The following is a 22,063-nucleotide window of genomic DNA, read 5'->3' as shown; positions in this document are numbered from 1 at the left end:
TTTATTCTCAAAGCTCATCTTATCTTCCTCAGGCCAGGGAGTTGGGGTTTGGGTCCCCTCCGTACCACTCCCAGATTATTCTCCACCCTCTTTGAAGAAAATCTTGCCCGTTTTAGGTTCATACCATCCTGTATCACCTTCATCCCGTACTTTGTGTTCTGCTGACTTCCCCATCACTTGGGATGCCAGTCGTTCCCAATATCTGATTCCCCTTTCTAGAAACAGGACCTCTCAGTACTTTAGCAGGGGTCGTGGCTACTCGAAATAAAGATGACATCTCCCAGTGTCCCTAATAGCTCTGACTAAATTTTGACCAATAAAAGAGAAAATGATGTATACAACTTCTGAGTGTCCTTAAAGGAAGGGATGTATGCTTCTCTTCATCCAGTCTTGCTTCCTGCTACCTGGATTGAAGACATGATGGCTAGAACTGCAGCATTATTTTGGACGATGAGTTGGCTTTGGGGCACTAGCACCATGCAGAGTAGAGTAATAAGATAGGAGACTGGGTTTCTTGACACTGAGGAGTATGGACAAGCCCTGAACAGGCTATCACTGGATATCTTAAATTTCTGTCTTGTTTAAGCCCTATTTTGATGTTTTCTGTTCCTTGTAGTCAAATCTTATCCTATTCAACCCTTCCTAACTCCCCCTCATTATTCAAGGGCATTGCTCCCTGGTTCATATTCTTGCTTTCCACCTCAGTCCCTTCCATTATCCTGATCCATGTTAATAACCATATAACAAAATGATCTTTTCTTCAATGACTTCCTCCGTTCACCTCAGCCCTGAAATGTTGTCATCACCCCAGATCTTCTTCACTTCACACTCATTTATTTGAGCACCCTACCTCTGACCTTAACCTCGCTTCCTTCCACTTTGCATCTTCATCTTCAGTACTCATCTCAAAGTCATCAGGACCTCCAGCTCAATAGCAACTTACCCCCAATCCATTTCTTCTCTCTTCTTCCCTCTTATCTAGCCTCCAGTAATAGCCTTTCCAGTGCCCTTCAACTTGACCCAGTATCTTTTCATCATTCCCATTTGACTAAATCCTAACCCATCAGCTTTCTCTGAGAGAGCCAGACAACAGGGCAGATTGTCTCATTATCAATTCATCATTACCCACCTATGAGGGAAATGGGGAATGGGAATGAGAAACAGATCAAATGTAATAAGAGGGCACTCAAGTGGAGCCATGATAGTAATGTACCATGAACTAAAGGGGTAAGATGACCTCAGCTCACTACACCCAAGGTCTAAAGCAAAACCATTTACAATAACATCCAAATCTAAGTCCTGCCCTCTCTCTGGGTCTCATCAGTCAACAGCTCTTGGATCAAATTCTTTGTAGGACGCTGAAGGCTCTCAGAGCAGCATCACATGCCTCTCTTTCCAGCCCAAGTCACTGTTGTAGTTTTTTTCATCACTGCAGTCTTGCTCTGAGCTATGTGTTTCTTTGATCAGAGAGCTGTCTCCTCAGTGGAGTGTAAACTCAATGAGAGCAGGGACTCCACTTTTGCCTTCCACTGTAGCCTATCTCCTAGCGTGGTGCCTGTCACCTACCAGATGCTCCATAAATATATATTTAACAAATGAATGAATCTGAATGTTAAAATTAGTAAAGGTTGATACACCTTTTTTTTTCCTTAATAGAAGAGTGAACTTAGTGAACTGGGATCGTGGGTGGCTTTGCTTTGCAGTTCCTCTCAGGCGTTTCCCCTTTTTACTTCATTTCTCCAGTATGCAAAATACTCAGTTTCAAGCCCTGTCATCATTTCAAGTGAATGACACTATGTATGTGTTGGGGTGGGGGTGGGAAGACAGGAAGAACCAGTAAGTCTTGCCTCTGTCTTAACACTTGCCTGGCAGCCAAAAGGGACCTTCAATTTCACAGAAAAAGACACAGCACTGAACTGAGCATGTGTTCATCCCCTGTCAGCGCAAAGTGTGCTGGAAGGAAGGCTCCAGCAGGACCAGGCACAGAGGGGAGGAAGTGTGTACAGGGATCTGGATGGGACACCCCCACCCCCGCAAGAAGGCCACTTTCTCCAGAGAGGCTCCCAGCCTCTCCAATAATAGGCCAACCCACACCTGAGCATCCCTCCAAAGAGTGCCTGAGACACCCGCCCAAACCTAGATGTGGACAAGGGGGATAGAAAGGAAAAAAGGTGGTCATCAGACAATGAGCCTATGGGAGGAGAATGTCTCCCACAGCAGCTGAGTCTTCAGAGGCCCAGGGTCCCACAAGCTCTATTTCCCCAGCACCTGCTGCATTCAAGACCTGGAAGCAGAAATCAAAGGAATCCTCAGCCTGTCATTATATGCTAGGGGGCACCAAACAGCCAGAGAATGGAGCCTCGTGCACTGCTGTGGAGGGACTTCTGGCTTCAGGAAAGACCCTCTTGTGTGAGCAAACTGCTAGGAGTGCTGGGGATTCTGGGCTGTTTTGCCCCCAGGAGGGGTGGCTTTGTGCAGCTTCATCTCCCTAGTCTGGCTGGAGGAGTGGCCCATGGCTACAGATTGGAACCAAGTGTATGAAACAGAGCCCCACTCAATCTGTCACTAAGGTAAGAAAATTGTCAAGGGTCTCCTCCCAGGGCAGGCACACATGAGAAGGGAGACAAATCCTGAAATAAACAACTTCGAAGAAGTATGCTTTAGCGGAAGCTGGGGTACAGGTGGGAGCTCACCGCAGGGGATGTGGCCCAGACTCCGGATCAGGGAAGGAGTCTCAGGATTAGCTGAGTCCTGTGGGAAGAGTAGAAGCTTGTTACAGGAGAGGGCAGGGAGGGCACTCTAGGAAAGTAGACGATATTTGCAAAGCCTCGGAGGTGAGCAACAAGGTGAGTGAGAGAACTAAACAAAGGTGAGTCTGTCTGGAACATTAACTACATTAGGAAACAGGACAAGCTCAGTTAAAGGCTTAACAGAGCATGTCAAAGAGCCTGAACTTTATCCTTAGAGCAATAAGAAACCACTGAAGGGGTTTATATGGGGGGAAGACATGATCACTCCACTGCAGAGGACAAAGACAGGAGAGGATGTGGGGAGTCCAGTAAGAGGGTTTTCAATTCTCCTGGCAGAAATAATGCTGGCCAGGACTAGGGTGATGGCAGAAAGAAATGGAAGGATTCAAGAATCACCAGGAACTGGATGTGAGGGGAGAAGCAGAGAGAGGAACCAGTAATGAAGCCCAGACTTCTTGCTTGGACCGCTGGGCAGGTGATTATTTCATTAACTGTGGTAGCAACACAGGAGATGGTATGTATATGGGAGGAAGATGAGGTGCTTTGCTTAGGACTTGTTGAGTTTGAAGTGACAGTGGGACAGGAAAATGGAGGCATCCATCTGGTCGTCAGAAGAGATCTGGGATGGAAATGGAGATTTGGGAGGTACTAGTCTATGTGTGGAGAAGATTATCTAGGAGGGATGAGTGGAGCCTGGTAAGCAGCGTTGAAGAGGTTGGCAGAAAAAGAGGAGACTGAGGAAGAATGGCATCACTAACCTTACAGCTTAACCATCTGAGTGACTTCCCACTGCCCAAGTCATTGGAGTATCCTGGGATGCCCTTGGGAGAGTATCCTGGGTTGCCCCTGGGAGGGTATCCAGGGCAACAGAAGGGACTAGGCAGTCAGCCTGTTCTCCTCCCCACTGAGTCCTAGTTTGCTGGCCCCATCTTCACAGTGAGGCAAACTCTTCTCTCCCTTAGATCTTTTCCCAGCGTAGTACAGACAGCCATCCCCACTCCCACACACCTCACCTGGAGAAGTTTACGAGGACATGGCTAAGCTAAACGAAGCAGATGAAAAGAGGTAAATTATGTGGTACCTGGGAGGCTAGGACCCTGCAGATTCCCAGTGGCACCTTGTAGGAGGTTCCAAAGGAAGGAGCAGGGGGTATCCCCACTGGGTTTAAGACACAGGGATCCTGGCCCAAGGAAACCCCTTCTCATCCTTGAGGATGTGATGGGCCTCCTCCTGCCACTTCTAGAATATATGCTGAGAAACAAATGTGAGATGCAGGAGGGCAGGTGTCTTTTAAGGAGTCAAAACTAACAGTTGCCAGAACCTAGTTGGAAGAATGTATAACTCATTCTGAGTGTGGCGGGGATGTGTGTATCTCACTAGCTCCAGATGCTGGGTCCTTATGAAGAAATGGTACCGAACACTGACATATGGTGCAGTCATCCCTGCTTCACTGGCTCATGATAATCCCGTAGTGAAGAGGAATGAATGGCAGAATTCTACTGTTGGGGAGAGGGGGACAGAAGGTAAAGTGCCCGTATTGTGACTTGAGGGCAAGAACAGATGCCCTCTCTCCTCTGTGCCCTATCCACAGCCAAACCCTTCATCAGAAGCCCTATGTCTGTCATTGGTGTCTCCATTCTTCTTGACCAGGCCTCCATCTTCATTCTTCCCCTGCACTTTGGGGATCATCCATATTATTGCTTCCCTTGCTTTTTGCTTATCTGGCTTCATCTCTTCCTCTCCTACCTCTACGAGCTTAGTGCAGACCCTCATCTAGCTTAGTGGAATGACCTGTTATTCCATTTCACCTCCAACTGGTCTAACACCAACTGGATGTACTACAATAAAATTCTTTTTTTTTATTATTATTCTTTTTCATATTCTTTTTTTTTAATTGAAGTGTAGTCAATTTACAGTGTTGTGCAGTTCTGGTTCTTAATTTTGATAATTGTATTTAAATAGTTTAATTTGCCTTGAATTCCTATATATTTTATTTTATGAATTTAAAACCATCATTCTGAGTAGGGGTCCGTGAGCTTCACTTAGCTGCCAAGGGGGTGCATGGGAGCAAAAAAGGTTAAAAACCCCTGCTTGATAGAAATATATATTGCCCAAAGGGATGCTTGACTTGGATGTTGACTTAGATATCTCTCTGGTTCAAGTCCATCACTTCCACCTCTTGGTGCCCTCAAAAGTGGTAGGGTGGGGGCTCTGGGACAGCAGTCTCCCCAAAGCAAAAAAAAACTGCATCAACTGCATGCAGGTAATTGGAAAAGGGAATGTCCGCGAGGTACAGAATCAATCAGTTGCAGGCCTACTTCAGTCAGTTCTTGGACATACCTTCACACCATCTTGAAAAAAGTGGCTGCAGGCCATCATGGCCTACTGAGATCTGTCCCATGATATGCATAATTCTATTCACAGCTAGCTGGCCAAGGATCTCACCTGTGTTTGGCTAGTGGCCTGGAAAGTGGCCAGGCAGGAGAGCTGGCCAAATAGGTACTTTCGGGTAGGTTGGCAGCTAATGGACCCAATTAGAATCTGCCCCTTGGGGAGTTTGAATTTGAACACACAGTGGGAGCCAGCTGCTGGGAAGGCCGGAAGAAGTGACAAGACACAGGGAAAGAGGTGAAGGGTGAGACAGAGAAAGTGGAGTCAAGAAGAGGAACTTGCCAAGTTAGGGATTCCTTCCACCCTGATCTCCCTGAGGAGGTCTGGCCTTGCACCTCCATGCATGGAGGTCTGCTGCCTACCACCTGGAAGAGCCCACCTAACTCATGCCCCAAGAACTCCAAAGCTGGAGGGCCAGGCGTCCCCTGCTGCACAAGGCTCATAGCAGAGCATGACTCCTGGCATGACAAAGACCCAAAATGAGGAAGTTGAGGGGATTCTCCTCAGTCTCCCTAATCTAGTCCGACCTCCTGGCCCATAAATAGGCCCCTATCCCTTGTGCCTGGAGCCAGCGCCCTGTTAACTTCTAAGTCCTTGAAGGTTCCTTTCCAAAGGTTCCCTCTCTGCTTGACTGCTCACAAAGTAGTCAGAGCCAGTACTGCCCCTGGCAGGGAGGAGGGGGCAGATGGTAAACCAGCAGAAATGGGGAGGGAGGGGAGGCAGCATGGGGTTGACCCTTGCAAGCTGGCTCCCTACATTCCCTAAGTCCAGATTCCTCCTTTCCCTCTGGGGTCTGTGACACACCCCTCCTTTCTAATTCCTCATGGATCAAACTTAGTCCACTCTCTTTGCCCAGAAACAAATTCAGGTTCAACTACATCCTTACTTCCTTTAATCCTAACAATCTTTTAGAGAGGAGGAAATGAGTCTCAGAGAGAAATCTGATACTGGCCATCAGAAGTGAGGAGTCCAGGCTCTTTAGTATGCTCTATAAAAACCCTGCATATGGCCAACCCCTCCTCCTTCACAGATCCCTGCCATTCATTCCCATGGCACCCTTGCCAAACTGATATACTTGCATTCCCCAAAACATGTCCTCTCATTTCCAAGTCTTTGCTCCCAGTGTTCCCCTGGCTAGAATACCCCTAGGATGCCCTGGTGAATTCTGAGTCATCCTTTAAGACTCAAAGGATCATCCACTGTTCTTTGTAAACTCCTGGTGAGGCAGAGCCTGTGTCCTAATAGCCTTTGTAGCTCCAGCCCTTCACTTAAGGCCTGGTAAGGTAAAGGACCAAAGAATATGCATCCCTTGGCCACAGTGTCACAAAATCATTAGGATCCAGAGGTGTGGCCGGCACTTGCAGCCCCAAGGGTGGGACGGCCTCAAGATGAGAATCCTCTTGCAGTTTTTGGCTGGGAAGTAGATGACATCTAGAACCCCTGAAGGTATGCATGGCCTGGGTTCCAAAATTCATCCTGTTGGGTTTATTCAATCACTCAACTATACATAATGGGTCTATTATGCTCTAAACACTCTGCCAGGTGCTGGGGATCAAAGATGAAAGGAGAAATTAGCTGGGAGGATACACTTGAGCCGAAGCTTCAAGAACACTCTAAAAATCTATAAAACAACAGAGTTAATTCCCTGCTTTCTTCCAGGTGTGTGTGTGTGTGACGGGGGAGAACACCCTCTTCCCCGCCCCCTCCATCCCCTTGCATGGTTCCCAAGGTGAAGATTTGAGGGGGATTAAATACATAATCCCTGGGTTGGGTTTTGCTTTCAGGAAGGCGGGAGTCCTAAATCCTAACCCGGCCACACACCTGGCCCCATTGTTCCCCTAATTCTCCGCATCCAGGAATTAGTGGTCTGGTTGGCAGCTTATTCCCGGTCAAGAGGCCCTGGAGAGTGATTTGGGAGACTCTAAAACTATCCACTCCCCTCCCCTCAGGAGATCCCACTTGTACGTCAGACCCTTGGATGATCAACTGCCCCTAAGGAGGGTCTCAGGCGACAGTCTTAGAAAGTTCTATCCCTTTAAAAGGAGGAGACAGACGGGTGCGAGCTAGTGACCACAAGGACGTCACAAATACTAAACCGAGGTCTTAGCTCCTAGCTGACCCCCGCGATCCCGCCCCGCGCCCTTCTAACAGATTGGCTTCCGGGAGCAGCCCCACTGGGGCACCGCCCCCCAAGACGAGGGCGTCGATTGGCCAGCGCGATCGCGGGGCGGGGCCAGGCCTTAAAGGGTCGAGGGCCAGGGAAGACTGGCGGTGGCTGCTGCGAAACGCAGGGAGGGGATGCCACGTGGGCCCATGTGGGTTTCTTTTAAGTCTCTAGTGCCCAGACCCTAGTCTCAGGCCCATGGAGCCCACGCAGGACTACCCACTGTTTGGGGGCGCCTTCTCTGCCACTCTCCCTCCCGGGGCCATTGACGTAAGGTGAGACGGCCCGGGCGCCAAAGGAGGCTGACGTGGTGGGTTGCGGGCAAGAAGTGGAGTCAAGCAGGGTCTACCTCGCCTCTCTCCAGCGACCTTCGACCAGTCCCGGACAATCAAGAAGTTTTCTGCCATCGCGTGACAGACCAGAGCCTGATCGTGGAACTTCTGGAGCTGCAAGCCCACGTGCAGGGAGAAGAGGCTGCTCGGTGAGGACGTCCAGACGGCGGCTGGCCAATGGGAGAGCCAGAGCCGAAGAAGTGGGCGGGGCCGGTGGCTGGACGGTTAACCAGGGCAATGAAAACTCCAAGGGCAACACCTATCACCATAAGTGAGCGAAGCTTAGGACTTAAAAGATGCTTGTCGGGGGCGGTAAGAGATGTCCCTCCATGACTCTGCTTCCCTCACTCCAGGTACCACTTTGAGGATGTTGCTGGGGTGCAGGAGGCTAGAGCTGTACAAGTGGAGGCTGTGCAGCCCCTCCCTTTGGAGAACCTGGCCCTGAGGGGCTGCTGTCAAGAAGCCTGGATCCTCTCTGGCAAGCAGCAGGTAGCGAAAGAAAACCAGCAGGTGAGGGCCAAGGGAGTTTGAGAAGTCCTGGAGGGGCGAAAAGGGGTGGCCCTGGGGAATCAGGTAAGCATCCCGACTCTGATTCCTTTAGGTAGCAAAGTATGTGACATTGCACCAGGCCTTGCTGCGGCTGACCCAATACCAGACTGACCTCTTGCTCACCTTCAATCAGCCCCCGTAAGAAGCACAGAAAGGGTGCATGGCTCATGACTGGGTCCCCATGAGAACTGGCTGGGAGGGGCAAAGCAGGGAGATCCGTTGGTGGGTCCTCCAAGGACGTGGGAGTAGGCCAGGGCTTTGGGGTCACAGACATCCAGGTCCTCTGGGGAACAGGAGATGAGAACTTACAAACCCAAGGCTTGGATGACATTCTCTCTCTGTCTGTTCCTCACCTTCAAGCCCTGAGAATAGGTCATCTCTTGGCCCTGAAAATTTGTCACTTCTGCCCTGGAGCCTGGGTGACTTTGAACAGCTGGTGACCAGTCTGACCCTTCACGATCCCAACATCTTTAGTCCCCAATAAGGAAACTGAAATGCTGCATGATCATGATGCTGCTGAAGACCTGGGGCCCCTATTCTGCAAGGGGAGCAAGGGGTTGGATATAGTCCCCTAATTCCTTCCCAGTACATAAACATAAGACACCTCCTCTCTGCAGAAATAAACTTGCTTTATATCCAATATAATATCTGTGCTTTTGAATCTAACAGAACACCTTGGTCCCCACAATTCCCTTTGGTCTTGGACGGTGGAGTTTAAACTTGTGCATGGGATCAGAAGGGACTTGAGGCCGGCAGTGGAGAAAGGGAGGAAATACACTCTGGAGTGACTGATTCAGCCCTGAGAGAGGGGTGTGAAATGTACAGGGGTACAGGTAGGGAGGGTTTAAAGCGACACCCAAGGAACAGAGGGAAACTATCCCTTGTAGTGATTCAACCCTGAGAAAACAGATGGGGAATAGGGTTGGCTGTTCCCCCTCAGATGGACCATGACAGGTCATCTGGTCAGAAGTCACCACACCGTGGTAATGGAGTGTCCAAGGAGTGCTGATTTGGTGGAGTGTGGAGGAGTGGCTGTTGTTATTTGGTGTAAGTGTAGTAGAGCGTGCGCAGCTGGTCCCAGAAGAAGAGAGAGAGGATGGTGTGGGGGCCAAGGCGGAAGTAGGAGGCACCTATGCCCTTGTACATGCCAAAAATGCCTTCTGTCCGAGCCGTCTGCAGCAGAGCGTCCAGCAACCCCCGGTACATGAGGCCCTGAGAGGTTGGAGAGGGAGGGAGAATACAGGGAAGGGGTATGTCAGAGCCCACTAGGGGCCTCACCTCAGCAGGCTGCATTTAGGCCTTCCTATCTGCAGCCACAATGTGCTCTTCCCCATCCCCCGGTTTGCCCTGCCTGTCCGCACCCACCCTTACCTTGCCCTGAGCATCTGTGGGCTGATTGTAGAGCCTTGTGCTGACCACGTCAAAGGGTGTCATGGCCAGGACCACCGCAATGCCACTCACCATGGCAGCCGCCAGAGCCACCTTCCAGGTCTGGGGAGGAAATATCTAAAGCGGGGAGGGAGAAAGAGCTTTGTCAGTCAGCCAATCATTCAACCCCTAGGAAAGGACAGGCCCTGTGCTGGGGATACAGTAGAGAGCTGGTAACTCAGGGAGCTTCCACTCCACCAGTGATAACACTGCGGAGCCCTGATGACTCAGGTATACCTGGGAGGAAGTGGCAAGAGAACTGTGGCAAGGGTGTAAAGATACAGTGACCCCCAAGCCCTTGTGCCACTCCCTCATATTGAATGTCGGCACTGTCCCTTTAGAGCCCACTTCAGCTTGCCCTCCCCCTGCCCACATTCCCAGGGTGGTCCCATCCCTTCCCCGGGCAGTACCTCCCACTGGGTCATGAGGTCCTTGGTGGATGAGAAGGTGCACAGCTGGGTGGAGGAACCGACGATAACTCGGGGCAGGCCGCCCAGGGCCCCACGCCACAACCCCAGCAGACCATGTTTCTGGCCAATCTTGGTTAGCGCCTGAAACATGCCCTGGTTGTGGGGGAGGGAGACCATGGGGGCAGGGTTCAGTCACCCAGGCATCAGGGGCTGCCACCTCCTAACAATGCCAAGGATGGGTCCATAACAGGCACCCAGACTCTAGACAACCAGTTCCATGTGGGCTTAGAGTGAGAATGTGGCCCCTCAGTTGTCTACCACCCCCCATCCCCTCCCTCGCCACCGCAGAATAGGGCAGGGTGTATGGATGTGAGGACCTGACATTTGCAGGTCGGGAGAAACAAGGGCAGAAGACTATAGGAACCGAGGAACGTGGGGGAAAGAGGGTGTGGGTGGACTCCAGGGCAGAGTAGGGCTGTACTGATGGGCTGGGCAGAGCCGTGGAAGGGTTGGATCTGTTGGGTGCAGGGAGAAGCCTGGACGGGGGAATGGGAGAGGATGGGCAGGGACTCCAGCTGGGTTGGAAAACCCTCACCTGATGCTTATACTGGTGCCCTACAGCAATTTCTGAGGCTGCCTGTGCCTGTAGGTGTGTCTTCACCTGGGGACAAAAGAGTGTTATAGCCTATGGCCCAGTGGCCAGCCTCCCACCTCAGAGACCCAGATGCCTGACCCCTTCATACTTCCTCTAGGGTGTTCAGAAATGAATATCCTTTTAATCTGATAATTATTGTTGTTCCCACTTAACAAATTGGTCATGAGGCTGTGTCCCTTGGCTCCGTCCCTTGTCTCCATCCCTTGGCTCCAGTCCTGAGGGGGGATGGGTCTCTGAGCACTGAGAGACACCCCACCCCTTCTACATCCTCCTTTCCCTGGGGGTAGGGGTGAGGGGTGGAGAGGTTGGAGAATGGCAACATTTCCTAAGACTGTTCATGGTAGGCAAGACATGGTATCCAGCCTTTTATGCCAGCTCCTATCCCTAGGCTGGCAGACAATCTCCAGCCACTACCACAACCAGGCTGCCCATCAGACTCTGAGGCAGGTTGTGAGGGATCATCTGTAAAACTTGCTCCCTGGCACCCAAGCCCTATGGGGGCGTATGTCCAGCTAACTTTGGGGAGGTCACTATCCCTGAATCTCATACCCTAGGAGTGAGACTAGACTGCCTCTCTTTCTACAGAACTCACTGCCTTCCAGTGTCTTTCCAGAAGGAGCTCTAAGCAGGGCCTAGTCCTAGCAATAAGAGCTGTGTGATCTTGAGCTGATCACTTCCCCTCTCTGGGCCTCAGGCCCTTCACCTATACCAGATAATTAAAAGGGGCAGACTGTGCGATTGTAATTCTGTGATGCCCGGGACTTCCGCTGATCCCTACACTCGCTGATGTATGTTACTCAAATTATTCTTCTTCCCTTACACAAATCCACTTACAACTCAGTATTAGATTGTGAAGGCTCAGGCACCCACCCAACACCGAGTATCTGCCCTGAAGGCCCCAGGCAAGACCCTTCTTCTCACCATGTAGATGGGGCTCCCCAAGTAGGCTCCCATGACCCCAGCCAGAGCCCCAGCTGCTGCACTGCGGGCAGGGCTGTGGGTGCCTTCAGCCGTGTGCAGGTAGCCCCCAGCTTCAGCCAGCCCGTAGGTGCCCAGCCGGATGCCGTTCATCAGGAACTGGTATAAGAGGGCAGGGGCCAGGCCCTTCTGCAGGGCAGCCAGGCCGTCCACCTTGGCGATGGTGATGAAGGCATGGAAGACGTTTCGGTAGTGCCGTTGGTAGGTGCCAGGGGCCTGCAGTTCTCCCTGCAGCTGCATCCTAGTCTTCACCACCTCCAGGGGATTGGTGAACAAACAGGCTCCGCAGGCTGCCAGGCCACTCATCAAGAAGTCCATGGTGGGTAGCAGTAGCAGGAACTGGCCCAGGAGTAAGAAAGTTTAAATGAGCTTTAGAAAGAGGGTCAGAAAGTCAAGGGAAAATCTCAGTTCCAGCAGTCCAGGCTGCAGGAGGTAGAGATTTAGACGTCTGTAGTCAAGAATGTCAGGGTCAAATGTAAAGAGGTCAAGGGTTAGCGGGAATTTGGGAGTCAGGAGCTGGCAAAGAAAGAAGAAATAATGAGTTTAGGAGAGTCTGGTGAGGAGGTTATGACGAGGACTTGTTAATCAAGGGATTTGAGGTCAAGGAGGGGCAAAAGCCAAGAGGACGGCAGGTGGGATGCTTAGGATGACCGGCTACGGGGCCGGGAGTAGCGGAGGGAAACGGAGTTGGGAGACAGGAGCCAGGGAGGAAGGAAAAAGAAAATTAGCAGGTTAAGGAGGAAAAGAATCCGGGAGAAGATCCGTTGGCGTCCCCGGGACAGCAAGGAGATCTGGATAGGGGGAGGAAGTCGAGACTCCGGCAGACAGTGTTCCCAGGCAGCTGCCAGAGCCGGCAGCAGCTTCACCCCTAGCAGCCAGCGGAGGCTGGGCCCCCACACTCCAGTCACCGGAGCGCCGCGCCCAATGGGGAGCCTTGGAGGGTCAGAGCCGAGAGCCTCAGCCAATCAGCGCTGAGCCGGCTCCGCGGCCAATGGGAGGCGCTCTCCGCGACCCGGCCCCCGGAATAGGCTGAGTGGCGGTTGGAATTAACTCTCCCTACGCTGGTGCGGGGGTCTGGGCTGCGGATTCGGAGCTCTGGGAGGGGTCCCCGGGAAGCGGAGGTTTTATCACTGGCCGGGAGGAGAGGTTGGACCCTGTGTTACTAGACGGGCCCAGAGGTGGAGTGAGCACGCAACAGCCCCATATTGTCATGCTTGGGACTGCTCCTCTTGTGGGCAGAGGGCTCCCCTCCTTCGCCATCTATCCCGGGGCATTGCCAGGTGGGTTGCCAAACTGTAGATCCACACCCTCTCGGTTCAGGCACCAGAAGAGCCCGGAAGCTGCAGCTTCGCCCGTGGGGTAGGTGGGGCACACCTACTGGACTGGACTGATCTCCTTAGGCTGAGTGATATATTTGTAGGTTCTAAGCGCCAGGGTGTGACTGGCTGCGGGCACAGAGGAATGGGTCCTGAAGGATGGCGAGGGAACGTAGTAACATCCCTATGCTCTTTTGGACCTCACAGCAACCCAGAGAATGCCGGACAGCCCAAAGCGGGATTTTAATCCCTGGTCTTAGGTTACGCAGGGCCAGCAAATGGTGGGAGAGATCCTGAGATTCTGGACTCCCGTCTTGTTCATGAGCCTGGTAATCGTTAATCAAAGAAGAACTTCTAAGAAAAGGGACTAGGGAAGCTAGCTGAGAAGGGGTTGAGGGGGAAGGCTTGAAGAAAGATGGCAAGAGAATAGGGGTATCATATGGGGCAGGAGTAGGAGGTAGCGCGTACACCCGTGTGTGAAGCAGCCACCAGACTTAGAATACCTTTTGAATTCCAGTTTGGGTCTTCCTGCTTACCATCTGGATGGCCTTGAGCAAGTTACTTAACATCTCAGAGTCTCCTTTGTAAAAATGGGGATGATAATTATCTATTGCACATACCTGAGTGAAAGTGTTGGACTTTCTCTAGGTGCTCAGTTATAAGTTTCCTGAAAAGTTAAGAGCTGTCAGAACCCTGTGCCCTTGTGTATGCTGTTCTCACTGTGCCCTTACTTGGGTGACCTCCAAATCATTCTTCAAATAGAGCTTCAACTCTCCTGATCCTTGAAGCTTTTTAGCCACTTCATCCTGCTTTGCTCCTCAAGCATTTACCCTTGTTTCACATTTGTTTAGCAGCTGTTTACTCTCTGACTCCATCTTATTTGATTAGCAATTGTTTACTCTCTGACTACTTGGAGAGTTCTTGGATACCCCCAGAGCTGGATTTGAATCCTCTCTGTCTCACCAGTGTACTGCTAAATCTTTTAGCCTTAGGGTGAGGCAGGAGGGTTGGAGGGCAAACTAGAGCAGATAATGGGGCTTCTCAGGAGAGGCTCTGAAAAGGTCCCCTGAAAATTTCTGAGGAAAGCTCCCCAAATGCTTCCACCTGGTTGCTGGGATTGTCACCCAAAAAACTGGATTCGCCACTTGGTGAACATTGAGCCAAAATACACAACCAAGCCAAAGAGCAGGAGAAGGAAGGAGTTATTACTTGTAGCAAGTAAGGAGGACACCAGAGATCTTTCCCAAAGCAGTGTCTCCCCGAACAGCAAAACTGGGGAAGTTTTCAGCTAAGGGTACATGCATATTCGTGAAAGAGTTTGGGTGATATGTGCTTATTCCTGAAGGGGCTGGAGCAAAAGAAAATTCAGCATAGAATTAGGGCAAAGGTTGCTAGAGTACAAGTTTTGGTTGAGAAATCTGGAGGGTCCGAAAAAGATTAACATCTTCATTCCTTATGTTCAGAAAGGTCTGTGGTCTTAGCACAGAGTTACCATCCTCCACCTGCATGGGGGCCTTAGTTCCTGCAGAACAACTCAAAGATACATATCAGATTGTTATGTATATCCCTTGAGGAGGACCTAAGACTGTTTTACACTGAACTATTGTTTCTTGAATGCTTTTCCTTTGTTCCTGCATTCTTTTGTTCCCCTAAAATTCTTAATTACTGAGACCTGTTCTAGAGTAAGCATTGTGACTGCACTTAGATCACAAAATGGCTTCTCTTATGCCAAGAAAGCCATGCCTGGGATTCTCTGTGGGGATCCCCTTACCCTATCCGCTTACAGGGTGAGAGTTCATCATTGTTTTGATCTTTGAGTTTATACCAGCAGCAGCAGCACTCGGGAACTTAATAGAAACGCAGATTCTCTAGTCCCACCTCAGATCTCCTGCACCTGAAGGTGGGGCTTGACAAGAGGTTTAATAAGCCTTCTAGGTTATTCTGATATGTGCTTAAGTTTTAGAACTGTGCTTATGTCTCTTAATATCCAGATGCTCTAGAGATAGACAACTTTTAAAGTGTTATTTTAAAAAAATAAACTCAATTTTTAGACCAGTTTCTGTTTACAGAAAAAAATTGTAAAGATACTGTGAGAGTTCCCATATACCCCACATCCAATTTCTCTTATTAATATTTTACATTGATATGATATGTTATAATAAATGAACAAATATTAATTCATTATTGTTAACTAAAGTCCATATTTTATACAAATGTCCTTCATTTTTGCTTGAAGTTCTTTTTCTCTTCCAGGATTCCATCCAGGCTACCCCATTCCATTTAATTGTCTTATCTCCTTGGGCTCCTCCTCCTCGCTGTGACAGTTTTTTAAACTTTTGTTATAGAAGAAAAAAGTTCACGTGCCTGACGTACAGTGAAGCCAAACAAACAGAAATGTGAGAGTTTGGAACAAAGAAAAGTTTACTGCAGGGCCAAGCAAGGAGAATGGGTGGCTCCTGCTGAAAAAACCCGACCTCCTCAGTAGTTTTCAAAATGGGAGAAGCTTTTAACAGACAAAATTTGCCATGAGGGCTGCAGGGCATGTGACTTTTTTTGATTAGTTTGTGATGAGGTAATAGGGCCATGTTCCAGGAATCTGCTCAGCCTGAAGTTACCATCCTCCACTGGGTGGGAGCCTTAGTTCCTGCAGCAGAACTCAAAAATATTGTTCTGTATATCCCTTGAGCAGGAACCAGGATCCTGCTTTAATAGCCTCACTGTCATATTTTGATTGTTCCTCCTTTGCTTCTACATTCCCTTGCTTCCCTGGTTAGCAGCTTTTTGAATCTGCGCTTTGAAACTCAGGAAGGTCTAGGCGGCTGAAACCTTTGGGGTTGGGGGGAGGGACAATGACAAGGGAAGTCTTTTGTGCCCAAGAGGGCCCCACATGGTCTTGCTCAATTTCACTTTCCTTGTTTTTGGTGACCTTGACAGTTTTGAGGAGAACTGGCCAAGTCTTCTGTAGAATGTCCCTCTACTGGGTTTTTTTCTCATGATTGGACTGAGGTGGTGGGGTTTTGAGAGGAAGACTATACAGGTAGCTGTCATTCATCACATCATATCAAGGATGCTACTAGATACATACTATCAAAATGATATCACTGTTGATGTTGACCTTGATCACCAGGTTGAGATAGTATTTGTCAGGTTTCTCTGTAGTAAATTCATTATTTTTTCCTCCTTTCCATACTGTACTCTTTGGAAGGAAATCACTATGCACATCCCATATTTAAGGAGGGTAGAGTTAGGCTCCACCTCCTTGAGAGAGAGGTATCTACATAAATTATTTGGAATTCTGCATGGGAGATTTGTCTCCCTCATTTATTAATTCAAGTATTTCTGTCAGCATGGACTCATAGATATTTATTTTGTAGTTTGGGTTATAATCCAAAATATTTTATTTTCTTGATCAAATTTTTCTGGTTTTGGCCTTTGGGAGCTCTTTTCCTGATTTCTGTGTTTCTTTGCCATATCCTCATCAAAATTCTTTTAAAAGAAAATTTTAAAGCATTTATTTACATTTTGGCAATATACCTTATCAACTAGAATACAGTGCTTACGTGTAATTTCTTTTGCCTTTGGTCTTAAAGACTCCACTCATGTCCAAAGTTACTTAGGTCAGCACCCCCCACCCTTTTTGTAAAGTTGTTTCATACATTTGTAATACAGTTAGATTTGGTCACATTCTGCATTCCTTCCTGGGATCCTCTGACTTCCAAAAAATTTTTTTTATCATGCATACATTAAGCAAGTTATGCTTCATAATTCGTTCTTTGTAAGTTCTATGGGTTTTGACAAATGTATTATACAAACTAGTCTCACTACCCTTAAAAAGTCCCCTGTGTATCACCTATTCAACCCTCCCTAGAAATGACTGATCTTTCTACTGTATATTTTTGCCTTTTCCAGAATATCAGATTGTTGGAACCATAAGAAATGTAGCCTTTTCAGACTGGCTGCTTTGACTTAATATGCACTTAAAATTCATCCATCTTTTTATGGCTTGATAGCTCATTTCTTTTTATCACTGAATAATATTCCATTTTATGGATGTACCACAATTTGTTTATCCACTTATGTTCCTAAGGACATCTTGTTTGCTTCCAGTTTGGGGTGATGATGAATAAAGCTGCTATAAATATTTGTGTGCAAATTTTTATGTAGAAATTAGTTTTCAAATTGGCTTAGTTAATACCTCGGAGTGTAAATGCTGAGTTGAGTGATAAGACCATGTTTAGCTTTGTAAGAAATTACCAAACTCTTCCAAAGTGGCTGCACCATTTTTGCCTTCCCACCAGCAAGTTAAAGCTCCACATTCTCATCAGCATTTGGTAGTGTCAGGGTATTTTTTGGACTTTAGCCATTCTAATAGGTGTGATAGTGGTATCGCCTGTTGTTTTAATTTGCAATTTCTTAACGGCAAATAATATTGAGCATCTCTTTGTATGCTTTTTGCCATCTGTATATCTTCTTTTTTTCAGCTTTATTGAGGTATTAACATATATCATATGTAAGTTTAAGATGTACGACTTGATGATTTGATACATGTATATATTGTGAAATGATTACCATAATAAGGTTAGCACTGCCATTCTCTCACATAATTACCGTGTGTGTGTGTGTGTGTGTGTGTGTGTGTGTGCATGCATGTGCCTGGTGATAACTTTTAAGAACTACTCTCTTAACAACTTTCAAGTACATAATACAGTATTGTTAGGAAAATGGGGCTTAAGAGGATGGCCATGTTCTAGATCATGGGCGAGTCCCTGGGAAGTGCCTCTTCAAGTGAGGGTCCTTGGCTTAGCAGAGGAAAGAATTCAAGAGTGAAACATAGTAAAGTGAAAGCAAGTTTATTCAGGGAGATACATACTCCACAGACAGAGTGCAGGATTTCTCAAAAGGCCAGAGAGTGAGAGGCAAGAGGCTTAGGAGATATACATTTCATAGGAAGAATATGGTTCGTGTCAATCAGAAGGTAGAGTGGCCTAGAGATGCAGGGGTGGTTAGTTTTTATGGGTTCAGTAATTTCATATGCTAACGAGTGGGAAGATTATTCCAGCTATTTGGGGGGGGCACAGGGATTCCCAGGAACAGGGCCACCGCCTACTTCTTGGCCTTTTATTTTCAGCCTTGGAACTGTCATGGCACCTGTGGGTATGCCATTTAGTATGTTAATACATTATGATGAGTGAATAATAAGGCTCAGTGTCTACTGGAAGTCGTATCTTCCACTATATTGGGCCTCAAGATCTTCTGGGAGTTGAATTTTCTGCCATTTTGGCTCTAACCAGGTGATGTCTTATCCTCAATTGCTGTGTCTTTCTTTTAATGGTTGTGCCCTGCCCCCTTCCCTCCTGTTTCAGTGTTGTTAATTACCCTTGACATTGTGTACACTAGATCCCCAGAACTTATTCATCTCATAGCTGGAAATGTATACCCTTATATACATTCTTTAGTGAGGTGTTTGTTCAGATCTTTTCCCCATTTTTAAACTGGGTTTAAATTTTTTTCTTAATGTTGAGTTTGAGTTATTTGTGTATTTTGGATAGCAGTCCTTTATCAGATATGTGTTTTGCAAGTATTTACTCCCAGTCTGTGACTTGTCCTTTCATTCTCTTAACAGTGTCTTTTACAGAGCAGAAGCGTTTTTCCCCCCTTGGTTGAACACATTATTTATATTCATATTCCGAATTTTTTTAATGAAAACAAATTTTTATTTTGTTAAGCCACTGAAATGTAGCTATTACAACAAATAGGATTACCTTAAATGATGCAGAAGTTTTTAATTATAATAAAATATATTATTTTCTTTCCTGGATTGTGTTTTTGGTCGTGTATCTAAAAACATATTGCCAAACACTAGGTCGCCTAAATAATCTCCTGGGTTTCATTTTAGGAATTTCATAGTTTTATATTTTATATATTTTACAATTAGGTCTATGATCTTTTTTGAGTGTGAATGATATAAGGCCCATGTCTAGGTTGATTTTTTACATATGGACATCCAGTTATTCCAGCAACTTTTGTTGAAAAGACTATCCTTTCTCCATTGAACTGCCTTTGCTCCTTTGTCAAAAATCAGTTTACTCAGGGGATATAGTCAATCTTTTATAACAACTACAAATGGAGTATAATCTATAAAAATTTAAATCACTATGTTGTACACTTGAAACTAATATAATATTGTAAATTAACTATACCTCAATTAAAAATTTTTTTTAATTGACAAAGAGTTGACTATATTTGGGTTGGTCTATTTCTGTTATCTATGTGTCTGCCCCCGCCCCGCAACACCATGCTGTGTTGATTACCATAGTCTGTGATCATTTTCTTCCTGGGTATGAATGGAATGTCCTGAGACAAGTTTGAGGGGAATGGACAGGGAACACAAAGATGGCCCCAAGTCTGAGAGAAGGGGTGAAACCGTGGAGAAAGGAGGGTGGCCTGAAGGGTACCCGCTGTGCCTGCCTCTTCTGCATGTTTGCCTGGGGTGGCCTAGACACTGATGGGTTCATATTGGATGCCAGGCCCCACACCTGAAGTGCTCAGACTCCACCTGGTGGCAGTTGGACAGAATCCTCTATCTTCACTGAGATCCAAACCTGAATGGATTCCCAGAGCAGGCCAGGGTTTCCTCACTGCCCCTTCTTGATTTATCCCACACCACAGGCAGGTTATCTACCCCAAATGTCTTTCTACACAGAAAAGAGGGCCAGGTGTACTGTACTCTGTGAACGATTCTGTTGGAGTTCAAAGTTCCGGCCCTACCAGAGGCCAGTGGGACTCAACACTCCTTTCATTATGAGCTCCTCTCCCTTTGCAAGAGTTTTTTGGTTGTAAGGTGACAGAAACCCAATTCAACTGATTTACAAAAAGGGAATTTATTGACACACATAACTGAAAAGTGCAAACACAGATATGATTTCAGGCCAGAAGGATTAAGGACTCAAACGTGTCCCTCCCCGCCTCTCCCCTATGTTCGTTTAATTCTCAGGCTACCTTACTGACAGCCACCAGCAGCTCCAGGCCTAAATTCCACAGCTCAGCATCCCCACTGCTAAGACAGTGTTTTGATTATTGCTGCATAATGAATCAACCCTAAAACTTAGTGACTTAAAACAAGCCATTTCATTGCTCATGAATTTGTGGATCAAGAATTTGCGTAGGGCTCAGTGGGGATGCTCTGTGTGGTATCAGATGGGTGCTTGACTGGGGCTGAAAGATCCAAGATAGCCTTGCTCACATGTCTTAAGACCTTGGTCCTAGCTGATGGCTGGGCATCCTGGTTCTCCAAGTGGCTTCTCTCTCCATGTGACCTCCTACCCTTCAGTAGTCAAACCCATTCGTCTGTACATGGAGGCTATATTCTAAGACAACAAAGTGGAAGCTGCCAGTCCTCTTAAGCCCCAGGACCCAAACAGGCAGTGTCTCTTCCTCCACATTGTCTTGATCAAATCAAGTCACCGGACCAGCCCAAACTGAGTGGAAATAAATTGTTGTTCTTGATGGGAGTTAGAGGCAGTCACATCGCAAAAGGGCATTTGGAATGGGAGGGATCGTAGCAGTCATCTTTGAAAGCAATCTAGCAGAGAGTAGAGTCTTTTTTCCAATAATTTGTGCAGAAGTTCTGTGTGAATTACACTTTGGCCCTGCTTGTGTCATAGGCTCACCCCTGAACCAATCTCAGTAGGTAGGGAAGAGAGAGTGTGCTTACTGGCTGCTTCCGGGCCATACCTTCCCCCAGGATGGGCCATGTTGACCCAGAATGATGGAAGGGTGGGTCCCCAAAAGAAAGTTAGGTGCTGGTATCAGAAGAGGGGGGAGGGGTGGGGAACTGGTTAAAACTCTTGCTGTCCACTCCCCCACCTGCTCAGAAACCTCAGTGCTGTTCTGCCCTGTCTGGTTGCCCATGATATGGCCTCCACTTGTTCCTCCAGCCTCATTCCTCTCTTTCTATTTCAGCTAAACTTCCCTTTCAGAGTCCTCCAAACTGGCCTACTTTCCTCCTCACTGTGCCTGTTTCCCTGGTCTCCCCAAATGGTCACCCATGCCTTGCCTCTTGGCCTGGCCAAACTCTACCTGATTTTCAAGAAACAGTCTAAGTACCTCTCCTCCACGAACCCTTTCCTAACAACCAGGCGATTGACATAAGGAAGACTGAAGAATGGTTGATGTCGTCTGATGTGGCAGTAAATGGATGAGAGAGGAAGACCTCAGGACTCCTCCATCCTTCCTGAAGAGAAATGGTCTGTAGGGAAGGAGAGCCAGGGGAGTAGTGGGCTTTATGGAGGATTCCATTCAATTTGATTCAATTCATCAAATATTAAATACTTATTGTCATATGCCTGACCCTCTTCCAGAATTTTAGGATACATCAGTGAACAAAACAGATGAAGATCCTGCCTCCAGGAAGCTTACTTTCTAATGTGAAAAGATAATTAACTATAAACACAATATGTCAATTTAATAGTAAGCTATACACTACATTATTAGGCATGATTGCTATGGGAAAAAAAGCAGGTTGGGAACATGGTGTGAGGTTGTGGGTTGTGATTTTACAGTGGCAGGCAGCCTCATTGAGAAGGTGATATCTGAGGAATGACTTAAGAGAAGTGAGGGAATCCTTCACGAGGATGTCTTGGGAAGGAGGTTTCCAGGCAGAAGGCACTGCCAGTGCAAAGGCCCTGGGGCAGGAATGTGCCTGAGAGGAGAGGTGGGGGAGACCATAGACCCTGGAAGCACAGTGTTGGTCACTGAAACGACGTTGTCTTTTACTCTGAAGAAAAATGGGTTAAAACATATTTTTATCCCAGTTTTCTGGCCTGTTTTCTTAGTGTCTTGTTTGGTGTGTGTGTGTATGAAGACCTGGCAAAAACAGGCACCTGGGCATGGGCAAAAGCCCCCAGAGTTCAGAGTTCATAACTGCCCTCAGTCTTCCTCCCACTACCCCAATTCCCAGGCAGGGGTGTGGCTCATTCTGCCACCTCAGTTGTTTTTACGACACACCCCTGAGCCCTGAGAACTCAGCTCCTCAACCATAAAGCAAATTAGAGGTGAGAGGAATGCCCGCCCACCCACGTAGTGGTTACT

At 47.7% G+C, this 22,063-nt stretch overlaps 2 protein-coding genes across 4 annotated transcripts; one reads left to right on the top strand and one right to left on the bottom strand.

Annotated features, from left to right (window-relative positions):
• The first annotated feature begins 7,355 nt into the window (after positions 1 to 7,355).
• Positions 7,356 to 8,831, top strand: RANGRF (RAN guanine nucleotide release factor). The gene is made up of 5 exons (XM_006217775.4): positions 7,356 to 7,580; positions 7,670 to 7,786; positions 7,991 to 8,147; positions 8,239 to 8,324; positions 8,547 to 8,831. The coding sequence occupies exons 1-5, from the start codon at positions 7,504 to 7,506 to the stop codon at positions 8,668 to 8,670; spliced, it is 561 nt and encodes a 186-aa protein (XP_006217837.1). The 5' UTR covers positions 7,356 to 7,503; the 3' UTR covers positions 8,671 to 8,831.
• Positions 8,797 to 12,555, bottom strand: SLC25A35 (solute carrier family 25 member 35). 3 transcript variants are annotated; one of them, XM_015250799.3, is made up of 5 exons: positions 11,601 to 12,555; positions 10,620 to 10,685; positions 10,025 to 10,177; positions 9,558 to 9,692; positions 8,797 to 9,398 (listed from the first exon to the last, which is right to left on the bottom strand). In XM_015250799.3, exons 1-5 carry the CDS (start codon positions 11,973 to 11,975, stop codon positions 9,225 to 9,227), a joined length of 903 nt encoding a protein of 300 aa, XP_015106285.1. In that variant the 5' UTR covers positions 11,976 to 12,555; the 3' UTR covers positions 8,797 to 9,224. The 3 variants fall into 3 exon arrangements, with proteins under 3 accessions (XP_015106285.1, XP_072796758.1, XP_072796759.1); XM_072940657.1 differs by having other exon boundaries at positions 10,025 to 10,165; XM_072940658.1 differs by lacking the exon at positions 10,025 to 10,177.
• Positions 12,556 to 22,063: the final 9,508 nt, after the last annotated feature.

The sequence above is a fragment of the Vicugna pacos genome, chromosome 16 (assembly GCF_048564905.1).
Source record: "Vicugna pacos chromosome 16, VicPac4, whole genome shotgun sequence".
Lineage (NCBI taxonomy): Eukaryota > Metazoa > Chordata > Mammalia > Artiodactyla > Camelidae > Vicugna > Vicugna pacos.
The sequence above is the reverse complement of the archived record's forward strand: the minus strand, read 5'-3'. Positions and strand labels throughout refer to the sequence as shown.